The sequence below is a fragment of the Triturus cristatus genome, chromosome 4_1, assembly GCF_964204655.1.
Source record: "Triturus cristatus chromosome 4_1, aTriCri1.1, whole genome shotgun sequence".
In the NCBI taxonomy this organism is placed as follows: domain Eukaryota; kingdom Metazoa; phylum Chordata; class Amphibia; order Caudata; family Salamandridae; genus Triturus; species Triturus cristatus.
The window spans coordinates 890,174,638-890,188,052 of NC_140585.1; the positions used below are offsets into that span (position 1 = coordinate 890,174,638).

General features: G+C 48.2%; 2 protein-coding genes across 2 annotated transcripts in view; one reads left to right on the top strand and one right to left on the bottom strand.

Annotated features, from left to right (window-relative positions):
* LOC146855735 (uncharacterized) overlaps positions 1-13,415 on the bottom strand; it is a 276,683-nt gene that overhangs the window by 80,422 nt on the left and 182,846 nt on the right. The gene's annotated exons all lie outside the window — the stretch shown is intronic.
* Positions 10,477-12,291, top strand: LOC146855736 (uncharacterized). The gene has a single exon (XM_085650649.1). The coding sequence runs from the start codon at positions 10,477-10,479 to the stop codon at positions 12,289-12,291; it is 1,815 nt and encodes a 604-aa protein (XP_085506775.1).

Consider the following 13,415-nt stretch of genomic DNA (forward strand, 5'->3'; position numbering starts at 1 on the left):
GAAATGTGTAGTGAAGAGGAGAGAGAAAGAGGCCAGGCCAAACCACACATCGAAAAACAGCGCTCAAAATGTACAAACTCTGAGATGCTGCTCGTCTGGCCGGGACTGAGGAATAAAGTTTAGGTCCTCATGGGGGCGGGGTAAGCACAAGACAGGCTGCCCGCTCGCCACCCCTGCCTTACACCTGTTGTCCCCGTTCCCGCCCGTGCCCAGCATTGCTCAGACGCCACAGGCAGGACACAGCAGAGACAAGTTGTGCTAACAGTGAAGTGTTTCGTTGCAGCATGTGGTTACCACGCAATGAAAGTGCTGGTGAAAGCACTCCCTGACCCGGTCCCGGCTCCCTGTTCCCTCCAATGCACTCGGGATCACACATGGTCAGTGACTGGCTACCGCCCTCCCCCTATGACCACACCACCCCCGGACACAGCACATAGACGTGGTATCTTTGGAAGGCGGGAGGTCGCGAGACCCCCCGGCCGTATTTATTAAGTACAAAACAATAAATTTTTAAATTTGCATGATAAACAGTTATACAAAAATCAGCAGGACATTAGATACATTATTGTCAACAGGTGTGAGTGACTATCCTTAACAAAGACTCTAATACAGGTTGTTTCCTAACCGAGTCTAACATCCTCCTCTGCATTTTTGTATACTAACATTTCTGGGCCATATGGCAAGGTCGCTAACCGGTGTCAGGTCCTACTAGTTGCGCTTCCCCTACAGGTGTGCGCATGCGCAGCCGGGCCCGGTAATTACCCGGTCCACGCCCTGAACTTCATTTACCCACTAAAGGAGGGCCCTTACTCTGCGCCATCCGGTGACGTCATGAGTATGCGCGCGCGGGGTGGCTACCAGCCTAAGGAAAGCGTGACTCCCCAACCCGCGCCCCTTTGAAGCAGCAGTTACCTTGCCCCTGAAGTTCTAGGAGGGGCCAATGGCCCCTCCCCCTGGGCGGGCACCTCCGTAGGATGATGCCCGCCCCCTCAGACCTTCAAATAGTTGCTCACCGGTCATGACCTTACCGCATGCCCCATACCTAATAAATACGACGACCTATGGGAGAAAATTCTAAAGGACAACTACACTGACTAAAATCACACATCATGTATAACACCATAAAGCTGCAAGGGAAGGAAAGGCCTAAACACAACTGCACCAGTTACACATAATACAGTATCATTCACTACCTTGGGAGAAAAAGGCCTAAGAGAAAGCATAATCAAGAACATAACTTCACAATACAATATTGCTCGCTACAATGGGAGAAAAAGTCCTAAAAGAAAACCTCATCAGAAACTAACATTTCCTAACAGTTTACCGCGCCCAATGTCCGCTAGTCGGACTAGCAACGCATCAACCACGTACTCCAGGGATGGTGGGTGGGGAAAATTTAACGCCCTGAACGCCGGGGCACGTCCGTTGTGGGGGAGCGTCCAGGCAACAAGGGGGTCACCTGGGCGCTCCCCACCTCTTTATCCCCCCCAGTGGCCCGCCCCCCCTCCCCTCCAACCCGGATGTCGATTAACGACATCCGGGTCGCGTAAGCAGCCAATCGGTGGTAGGGCGCGCCCCAGTGGACACGCCCCCACCACCGCAAAGTTCGGGGGAGGTCGCCGCACTGCCATGCAGGCGTGGGGGCCCAGAGCCCCCCCTTTCCAGTTTGTTTGCTTTATACCGCAATTTCTACCACCGGAACGCAGCGGTAGAGTGTGAGGGAGGCAGGGGTGGGGGATGCGATGCGAACTCAGGAGGAAGGTAGCGCTGTTCTTATCGGCGCTAGCCTCTAGACACCTGAACCCAGCACGGCGGAACAAGCTACAAGTAAAGAAAGGCAGGACCATACAGGAGTGAAAAGTGCTCCCCCCAGAGACGCACTTTTACCGAGACATGCTGCTTATATGTTACCCCTGCTCCCGCAACCGCACTGAGCCCCGTGCGACTGCAAGGATCCCAGAAAAACAGCCCAGGGTGAAACAACTTGTGACTGGAGAAGTCATAGCTGGCTACACGTGCTGCCCATATGGAAGCTGTCCCGGTAGTCACCACGCCAGCAATAGCTCAGAAGGCAAACGGACGGGTTGGGTTTATGTGGCTCCTCAATTCTAAAGTTCAGGAGCTCTGATCCTCAGGCCACATCTCCCTTCTTTAAGAAGCGTGGGACCCGTGAGGTGCACCCACCTGACGCAGACTCTGCTCTTCCTCCGCTGCTGACCACCCAAGGCGACGTGGCCAGGAGGAAATGCAGGCGTAAAAAGACGGCAAAGTCATGCAAGGCCTAGCATGACCGCCGAGGCCGACCCCGTGGGGGTTCCACCCGTAGCAGTCGGGTCCACTGCGGGCCCGTATGTCACACCCTCTTCCTCCATGGAGCAGTTGGGGAGCGACTTGCTCTGCCGTGCATCGGCAGCGGAGGGTGCAAACGGCGTCAGGGCAGCAGGACAAAGAGGGTGACCAGTGAGCGGGAGAGGTATAAGTACCTCGCCCCCCGCACCCCCCTCCTGCCCGGAAGTGACACGGGCATGTGGACCCTCGCTGGTCCCAAACACTGGGTGGCTGACTCGTGTGCCATCCTGTGGCACTAAGGGGGGCCACCCTCTTGGCAGCGACCCCTTTGTGGTCCCGGGGCAGCCCTACAGTCATTAAGTTCAGATGGCGAATTGCGGTGAAATTGGGGAACCTGGCTCTTGGCAGGAATGCTCAAGCAGCCTGTGATTCTGGCAGATCAGTCAATCTCCCCATGCACAGAAATTAATGTGTTTGTCTGCTATGCAACTGGTGTGCGTGTAAAGTGCCCGGAATCCTAAATGTCGAGCTTAATGTGGAGAAGGTTTCCAGAACCAGAATTCTCAGGGAGGTAGGTTCACGTCCAGCGCTACCTTTGACTTTTTAAAACGTGGTTCGAGTCTCGGCATGTCTGGTGGCGGAAAAATCTCTGTAAGGGGGAGGGCCTGGCCTAACGGCTAGAGCAGTGGAGCGCGAAGCTGAGGGACAGGGTTCGAGTTGTGGGCAATGACGTTCGACATCCAGTGATTTGGGGCAAGTCTCTTCCTCTCCCCGTGCCTAACAGAAATGAAGGTGTCTTTGACTGGCGCAACTGGAGCTCATATATAGAGCTCTGATACCCAATACCGCCGGGTCAAGATAGTGCAAAAAAAAAAAAAAATTGGAATCAAGTGTAATCAACAGTCACCGGCTAGCAAAATTATAATTCATCCAGTATTGCAAATTCCCTGTCCCGGAAGTGCTATTCGACGTTAGCAATGCCCGACATGCACTTCTTTAAGAATACTATCACTCTTAAAAGTGAATGTCTGACTGTGGCGAAATTCTGGGCTCAATTCACCAGAACGGCCCACCGAATTCATCACTTCAGGGATCTCTATGGCTGTGCGCATGTTTTCGCAGCTATGAGGCCCCGGGCCTTTCATTTACGGCATGAAACTGTGGCATAAAAAAAAAAAGTGTGTATGCCCTGGCTGGCTGTTGTTTTCTTGTGATCCTTCATCTTCAAGTGTGTGTGTGTATATATATATATATATATATATATATATATATATATATATATATATATGTAGGAGCACGAAATAATTGTTCCTTGCCAAAGCTCTGCTTTGTCAGAATGTGTATGTGTTTTATCCGAGTTTTACACAGGGTAAGTGAACATAGACACAGAAGGTGGCTAAGGCCCATGATGTACTTTCACTAAGGGGCTCCTGGAGTAAATAGAGCAGAGCACGCCATTGACAGCAGGCTGCATATAAAGAGCAGCAGAAGTTACATTACGAGCGTCACAAGGAGGGGGGAGCCGCAGGAAGACGGAAGCCTCCCTGGCGGTGTGGCGGATAAGAGAGGTACAACGGATGGTTATGGAGACACACCGACAGGGCAGTTTGTAGAAGGAGGGCCACTCCCTCTGGGATGCCGTACGGCAGGGTGAGTAGGCCTGACCAAAGGGTGTAGCAAACGGAGATGGCGCTCGCAGCCCAGACCCAGCCAGACGGCACGGCACAAAAGAGACTAGCAAGGTAGCGAGTTGGGTCCTAACTGCGGGGAGTGGCTACCCCCACACGCAAAGGGTCATGGAAACCAACAACAAGTTGGACCCCAAAAGTGGCAAGAAAGGAGAGACGCCTATAAGAGAGCGGAATAACGAACTGTCATGGTGATTTATGATTCTATGATATGCAAAGGAGGTATGACAAGCAAATGATTTATGACCAAGAATGATGGATGACAAATGATTTACGACAAAGTAATGCAAATGATTTATGACGTCCAAGTTATGACTGTTCATGACACAAATGATTTATGGTACACAAATGATTTATGACACACGATGTACGATCCTATGATATGCAAATAAGTGATGACAAACAAATGATTTATGACCGACAAATGATTTATGACAAGTGACGGTAATTATTTATGATGCTCAATTTAGGGCTGTCATGACACAAATGATTTATGACACACGGATGGTGTATGACACATGATTTATGCTAAGCCGTGCTAATGATTTATGACCCTGGCCACACAAAATTGTGCCCAGGGGACAGAAAAAATGAGTTTGTATATAATGGTAATAAAACTGCAGCCAACAACGACCACAACAAACTACAACTCGTGTTGGCTGTGTTTTGGTAATACGTCTGCAAGGAAGTTGGCAGGCCACCCGGGAGTGGGTCCTGTGCGGGTGTTATGCCTACTGCAATTTCTACCTAGTAAATTCCGGCGCGGTGTTTCTTCACAGAACAATGTGCAGGAACAGCAGCCAGCATAAACACACTGGCTTGGGGGTCACAAGTTTTTTCATGTTCCCCTTCTGTGCATTTAATCTTAAAGCAAGGAGTATTCTAGTGTGCAAAAAACCTACTTGTAAGTTGTGAACAGGGTCCTCAGAGGCGCAGCTGAACACGAGCAACAATAACGCTCGACAGTCTGCTGCATATGCGGAGGCTACGTGAAAGCATGTCCTACACGCATACAGCGGCCGTGCCCTCTTGGGCCAAACCATGATTTCGGGATACACAGGTAGCATTTGAAACTCCCCCATGTGTTGCGCTGCGGCTGAGTGTAATTTAAATAAGCTTCACTTGCTGCCTTCAGGCTGATATATAGTTAATTGCTCACATTCTCACAACTACATGATAAGAAGATTCCTCAGCACACGCTTTCTTTCCCAAATCGTGCATGGTGCCCCTGGCTACTCCTAACGGCGCACCGGGGGGCCGTGGCGCACAGTTTGGGAACCACTGGAGTAACCCATCCGCCAAGATCGAAATCAGGCCCTTAGCAAAACGATTGCAGTGGAGACTAAACCGGCAGTTACAATCAGGACTAAACAGGACTAAACAGCCAAATACAGAGGTAAACAGGGCAAAAACAGGCAAAAACAGCAGAAAGGCACAAATGGCAGATGTGGGAGCCCTGCTGTTTGGGCAGCAGGGTGAGCTGGAACTGGGAGCAGGCTCGTCCCGGTGGAAAGTATACCTTTGAAGTCTCCAGTTTCAAGCAGGGAGCCTGAGCCGGAGCTTCGTGTTGGCAGGGGGTGCGAAGAGATTGCTGTCATTGCAAAGATCTGGTTGACTATTGGAGTTGGATCGTTAGGAGTTCATTGCTGGTGCAAAGAGCTGTTTGCTAGTTATATCTTCATGTTTGAGGTAAATGCGGGATGGTCGTTGCTAACATGAAGAGCACCATACAGGTGAAGTCAAGAGTCTGTAGCCAGGAACGTTGCATCCGCAGTTGAATGCAAGTCTCACGTTGGAAGTCCACTCAGATTCACGAGGAGAACTGAGATGGTTCATTTTAAGTGGAAAGAGCCCATAACATCTGGGTTTTCAACTTGATCCCAATTCTTGAAGTTCGCAAGTTGGAGGTGTACACTCTGGAACCAGCCAAGGGTCCAGAAACAAGGGAGGCACCTCTTGGAGGGGGGTATCACTTTAAGGAAGTGTCAGTATACATGTCCTACTTTTTAAATATCATGCACCCTGCCCTATGAGCCTTCAGGTCCTACCTTGGGGGGTGACCTATAAGTATTGAAAAGGAAAGTTTAGGTCTGGCAAATTATTTTGCTAGGTCGAATTATCAGTTTAAACAAGCAGTGGTAAATGCATTATGTTTCATCTATATGATAAATAGGCTGTCCGGAATTCGGTTTAAACCGAATCTAAACGACAGTACCCTACCGGATGAAAATCAGCGCACTCTGTTTAAACCGAGTGTCACTGATTTTCATTGCTGTTGCACCACTTGGCCACTTGATGGAGCCAAAGCGTTAGATGCAAAGCCCCAATTTAGGCCCGAGAACAGAGCAGTTTGGAACGTGTGTCCCCCCCATTAATTTCGGGGACACACATTGGTTGGCAAGGTTGGTGGGTGGGGCCAGGTCCGATTGAAAATGCTGTCCGGACTTTGTCTGGCCCCACACACCACACCGCAGCGCACTTCATACCCCCACGGCGACGAGACGACGACGAGACGACGACCACCAGTGCTCCAAGTGCTCCAAGGCCCAGCAGGTAAGTGGAAAGTGTGTGTGTTCATGTCCCCATACCACGGTTTCACAGCATCCACGCCTTCGGTGTCCTCAATTTTGTGCTGGTTCTGTAAAGTACTCTCTTTGCTTAAAAGCCAAGTGAATAATCTCCGTAAGAGTGCTTGGAAGATCTGCGTCAATATGCAGGCCCACCTCCTCAAGTTCTTTCGTTTTAGTTAATGTGTGCATATAACGAGACTGTACCATCTTTCCACCTTTAGGCATTTTCGAGGTGATTTCATTACTACTCCCAGAGCTATTGGTGGATACATCCATGGGCGTAACAAAGGCCCCGCGCAGCCCCCGCGGTGCGGGGGTCCCCCAGCTCCAGGGGCACCCTTCGGCGCACTGGGGACTGACGAGGGGAGAGAGAGACCACACGGCAGGCGCAGGCACCGTTTATTTACAATACTCCGTGCTTGTGCAACTGCGGCCGATCTGTGTCAGCCAGTCTGAACAAACCTTCCCCTTTCGAAGGTTTGCTGCACAATTTTGTCCCTGTGACACCCCCTTTGAAGTAGAGTGCAGACATGATTGAGGGAATCAAGCGAAGTGGGGTGCAGTCGGGAGTCAAGGCGCGCATGTCATCTGTATCTGCCTAGCCCTGCTACCTACCCGAGCGTAGATCGAGGCTGCGCAGGGTGAGGGTTTTCGATCAAGCTGCAAGTCAAACCTGTAGGCAAGCCCTTATTGCAGCACTCATATACCTGCCCAAACAGAAGTGGGGGACCGCGAGTCGATAGCCCACAGATGGATACAAGCCATTACCGTTATCAAAGGATGACGTGGCCGAGCAGTTTCATTTTAGAAAACTTTGCACCATTTCCGACTGTCTCTGCTCTAACAGTGTCGCTACTTGGGTGTCCCGGGCAGCGTTGCCACTGATTGGCTTCATTCACAGCATGGCATGGCAGCACTTGGATTCAGACTCGAAGCTGCTTAGAAGCCGGCAGCGGCAGCAGTGTAAAAAAATTATTATTGGACTTACAGGGCTTCGCCCCCCCCGTCGTGTGTGGCAGCCCGGGATGAGACTGGTTCCCGGCGCACATACAGCCGCACCCGAGCACTTCACAGGTCTTTAAAAGACCATTTGCATGTTAATGAGGCCTCGCTGTTGTTTCACCCCTTCTAAGAGCCCCTGCAGGTCCACTCTGCCTATGGCTTAAAAGATTCAGCCCCCCCCGACATTTTTTCTTACCCCCCCCCACCCCGAAAGTTGGCTCTAGTTGCGCCTATGCTGTGCCCTCATGATTTACGATTAGTATTTACGGGCATAAAACATGATTGAGGGAATCAAGCGAAGTGGGGTGCAGTCGGAGTCAAGGCGCGCATGTCATCTGTATCTGCCTAGCCCTGCTACCTACCCGAGCGTAGATCGAGGCTGCGCAGGGTGAGGGTTTTCGATCAAGCTGCAAATCAAACCTGTAGGCAAGCCCTTATTGCAGCACTCATATACCTGCCCAAACAGAAGCCGGGGACCACGAGTCGATAGCCCACAGATGGATACAAGCCATTACCGTTATCAAAGGATGACGTGGCCGAGCAGTTTCATTTTAGAAAACTTTGCACCATTTCCGACTGTCTCTGCTCTAACAGTGCCGCTACTTGGGTGTCCCGGGCAGCGTTGCCACTGATTGGCTTTGAGCTGGTCGAGATTCAGTACATAGGATGCTATTATGACTAAACCATGGAGGAGACTAATGCACAGGCTCTTCACTAAACCACTCACTTTATGAATGTTATTTAAGTGAATCAGAGCAGTGTACACTGTGTACGCGAGGTATATATTCCTCCATCTTCCTTTTGACCATTCCCTTGCTCATCACCTCTGACTGTCTCCGTCTTGCATGTCCCACCGTGCCACATTCAGGCCCGGGTCCCTGGCTTCATTCACAGCATGGCACTCTGCCTATGGCTTAAAAGATTCAGCCCCCCCGAAAATTTGGCATGGATGTTCTCGCCAAGACCCTGCTCTACATCTCTTTCTTTCTTACAAAGTCGACAATGTATATTTATTAGACGTTGTGTTTCATGAAGAAGGTTAACTTGTATTCTGCACACACTAGTTATTGTGCACATGTAAATAAATATGCTGATTTTGTAGATTGGAGAGTAACTTGTTTTTGGAGAGCTGTTGTTTTATTAAGGAAAAGTGCAAAACAAAAAAGCTGACTGACAGTTAGTAGCAAAACCACAACGCTTCTCCTGTGCAAAGTTAGATTTAACCATAACTACAGAGGCGCCAGTAAAGCCTCTAAATAGTATATTTTTTGTCTGCGTGCGTGTTTATCAATAACATCTCCATGTAAATTCATTACATAGTGGTTGCAGCTTTTCTGTAGTAAAGGTTAGAACATGTAAACTGTAGGAAAAGTATTTTGGGTTTTGCTAAAAAACCTTTTTTCTTAATTCGACGAACATGCACGTTACGTTGCCATAAAATGTATTCCACTTTTGCTTGACCACAAAAGGTTTTCAACCAATTGATGAAAGCGTTCAAAAGTTATAGGGAAGAAGTGCCTATCATGGATGGGTCTTTGCGAAATGTGTATGTTAATTGTTTGGACAGCATGATAAAACTGCCTGACCAGTATGTCATCGAACGTTGTACACAGAGGCCTCTGTCTTCAGTGTGCTTTTCTGAATTTGGTGAAGTCTTGTTGAGAACATTTGGCGTACGTTTAAAAATGGAATGTATACGTTTCTGGGCAGGAAGTGTAAAATCTTTGCAGGCATTCCTGGGCTTAATTTTTCAGGGGAGAGGGTTTTATATAGCGCACACAAAAACCCGGAGGTATCAGAGTGCTTTACATGAGCACCAGTTGCGGTACAACCTCTCCTGACATTGTTTAGTGCAACACAGAGTGCAGGGCGCGAAGACAGACAAGAGAATGGGGTGCCGAGGTGTGAATGGCCAAAGGGCCAGAGCAACACCAGGCCCCCTGCCTGTCTCACATGGGGGGGGAGAGGAGCTATTGTGTTCTGGCGTCTGTCTTACTACAACCGCACCTGAGTACTTCACAGGTCTGTAAAAGACCATTTTACTTAACGAGGCTTTCTTGTTTTTCTCCCCTTCTTAGAGCCCCTGCATCTCCATTCTGCCGATTGCTGGAAGAATCCCCCCCCCCCGAAATTTGACTGTAGTTGCGCATCTGGGAGCTATGTAGGTATATTTACGCCGCTGGTCCTTATTACTGTTGAACTGTATATGAATGTTTCATACTGTACACATGGATTCAACATTCCCCTTTCATTAAGCTGCACATTCTCCTGACAATAGGTTACCTGACCTGCATCTGTATATACATCGCATTTATTTGGACTTTTTTAAAGCGTGAAATTGGCCTAAGGACTTTTGACCACCAAGTATTAATCACTTTTAGGCAAGCTGGAGGTTAGCTAATGTGCATACACCCAGAACCGATTTTTTTAACAGCATGTTGGTTAAAAAGCATTTAGGGTACCAAGGATACAGATTTTTAATGTTTTAAATCAAAAGCACTTAGAAACTGAAATTTGCCAGTTTTCGTGAATGTTCCTGTTAGAGCCCTGATGGCTGAAGGTTTTGCTTCAAGGTCAGCTATTGCAACAAACACATTTTGAAGACTTTCGCATCCTTAGTCAATTCAAGGCCAAGAGGACAAGGGAGAGAGTCCCAGAGCGAGGAATCTGAGCCACATTGTGCCCATCGTTGAAACGCATTTTTCATGTCAGATTGGACTGAGAGTCTCATTAGGGTGGCTGGGTAGACTTTTTGTTTGGTGTCATCAGGCTTTAAAGATAAAATGGATTCTTATGCTATGCCTCAAATATGTGTTCGTCAATTTCACCAATTGGTTGGCAGCCTGTTTAGTGGCATCGTTATTTTTTCAACAGTACACAACCGGTTTCTAAGTGTTTCTTTTATGATCTAGTTTGCGCAGAACAACATGCCCCGCAGAATAAAGACGGCAGAAGATTATGTGCTGGAAAACAAAGATTTCATGGTTGAAGAAGTGCGTGGGCAAAAGATGTTAATTTGCAGGTTTTGCAGAGTGACTGTCCCAATAGTAACTGGGAAGACTGCAAGCCTAATTGCTGAACATCTTGTCACCAAGACCCACTTGAAATTGAAAGAGCCACCTAATAGCGACAGCCTATGCCAGATGTCTCTTGCTGAGACAATGACACGCTTCAAAAGAAAACGTGAGGAAGAAATGGATGTGGCACATGAATTTGTACGTGCCCTAGTGCAATCTGGAACCAGCTTACACCAAGCCGATGGACCCATTGGGAATCTGTTCCGCAAGCGTGCACCAGCATGCAAAACATTACCAAGAGCAACACAAATGTATGACAAATACCTACCAGAGGTGTTCCTTGCAGATATTGAACATATTTCAGAGTTACTCCAAGGTGATGTAAAGATCTCTGTTACGCTTGATGAAACCCCAGAGATGCGTGGCGACCCAGCAGTGGCAGTGCTAATCACATTTTGTGATGCAAAAAATGGATTGTACAGACGTACCATCATGGCAGATCTAGATGTACTGGAAACATGCAACACAGTGTCACTTGGAATGCTGCTGCAGAGAGTTCTTACCAAGTTTAACAAAGATTGGAGTGATATTGTTTGTATTTGCAGCGATTCCGCTACGTATATGAAAAAGTTATGTGATGACCTGTCAAAAGCAATACCTGAGCTGAAGTGTTTCCCTGTAAGAGATCCATGCCACTTGCTAGATGGTATGCTGAAAGCAGCTCTACAATCTTCTGAGCTAATGAAGAATGCTATTGATTTTGTAGTCCATTCAGGTGCACTGTTTCGTTATGCGCGGGAACTAAAACGCAAATATTTCTCATTTTGTGTTTTGTGTGGCAGCAAAGAAAAAGTAATCCCAACTGTGTCATTTAGTCGGTGGTTCTCAGTCCTAGAGGCCGTGAATGCAATTTTATCTATGTGGCGACCGTTTACTGATTTTTTGCTTAGTGATGATGCAAAAGGCAAGAAATGTGAGGATCTTCGGGTGCATATTGATAGCGATGTAAAAAAAAGTACATTGTACTGCATTCTTAGATTCCTACAGGAAAACATGACTGCTGTAGTGGACATAATCAAAAAACTAGAGTCAGAAAATACCCTGGTCTACCAAGTGTTCAGCATAATTGGTGTAGATGTCAAACATCTCCTCGAGAGTAGGCTAGGCGACACTTTTAGTGACTTTGGCACTGCAACATGTTCCCTGTTAGAATGCTTGCCACTTGGTATGCAGAGAAGCGTTGAGGACCAATTCAGGAAATTTTATTTCACAATGCATGAGAAATGGCTAGCTATGATACATAGAAATGTCCCTTCACCAACCATGGCGTTTGAAGCCAATGAAGCCTCACTTTGGTACTCTGCGCAAGTGTTAGATCCCTTCCATAAAGGGGAATTTTCTCCAGACTTTGCGAAGTACAGCTTCATTTTTGACCGCTTTAACACCTCGGAGGGCATATGCACCCAGTTCAACGCATATGTCGCAGAACCTGGCCCAGAGAATGTCAACCTTGAGGTGCACCAGTATTGGCATGGAAAGCTACGTCAGTGGCCAGAGTTGGCAAATTGTGTACTGTCTGTTTTGGCGTTGCCAGTCTCAAGTGCCAATGTCGAGAGGGCCTTTTCCCAAATAAAAGTGTACATGGGTACGAAAGAGAGAGCGCGAATGACCAAAGATTCACTGAAAAAATATTGTATGGTGTACTACAATAAATTCGACTTGTAAAAATGTATTTTAACCTCATATACACTGTACATAGACTGTCTATATTCCATGCACCAATTAAGAAAGCAAACAATAATAAAAGCAAAGCGTCCCATAAACACCGGTAAAACACCGTTTCAGTTGTTTTTTTGGGGCGAAAATGAGTAACCACTGAAAAGCACTGTTTTTTTGAGGTTTTGAAATCACTGGAAAACACTGAAAAAACACCACCAGAATTCACCCAAAATTGAAACTGAAACGAGGAAAGCCTAATGATATAAGCAGCTTTTTGTTGTAAGTTGTAGCTTGGTAAGCAATTGGGATACGGGCTTACAAGCAAACCATTGCTGAGATGAAGGGTGCCAGAACTTCAAAGAGTGGGGATATAGTTAAGGAATAGTTTCCACAGTCCTAGAAGACACAAATGGACTGAGTGACCTGCCTTGTAATAATGCACACATTAAAGTGTGGGCAAAAGATAACTAATAGGCTGCACTGACTTGTAGGTTAGACAGAGAATTAAAGACTGATAGTGAGCAGCACAGCTTACTTAGTATTTCAAGCAGAAAAACTGCCTACAGACTACACAAGCATACAGGTATGTGTTCCAGGCAGGTCGCTCCCCACGCCGCACAGCACCACCTGTGTGTCCGTGTCCTTGAGCCCACTGCTGCCGCTTCTGCTGGAAGTTCGAGGCCCTCCTCCACCCGCAGGCTACCACCTGCGCCTCATCCCTGGTGGCCAGTGGTAGGTCGTAGGTTCTGTGCGCTCGTTCTGACCTTTATTTTTTCCTGTCTGCCCGCTTTGTTTTTGCTCTGTTCTACGCTGTAATTTCTGTTTTATTTTCCTCTATTGCTTTGTGCCATTTTGTGCCCTTCTGCTTATTCCACCCGCTCGGCGCTCCTGTTCCCGCTGCTGCGTCCCCTGCGTCCCCGCCACCCCGATCACCCATTCGTCCCGCTCCCACCTCCCAGCTGCTCCTCCCTCCCACCTTCCCTTCTTATGGCGGCCACTGCGCGGTGAGGAGAGCTACCCTTGACCCTGTTCCAGGCAGGTTGCTCCCCACACCTCACAGCACCACCTGTGTGTCCGTGTCCCTGAGCCCACTGCTGCCGCTTCTGCTGGAAGTTCGAGGTCCTCCTCCA

Excerpts from the sequence above, each read along its gene's own strand:
- LOC146855736 (XM_085650649.1), top strand. The coding sequence starts at position 10,477 with ATGCCCCGCAGAATAAAGACGGCAGAAGATTATGTGCTGGAAAACAAA.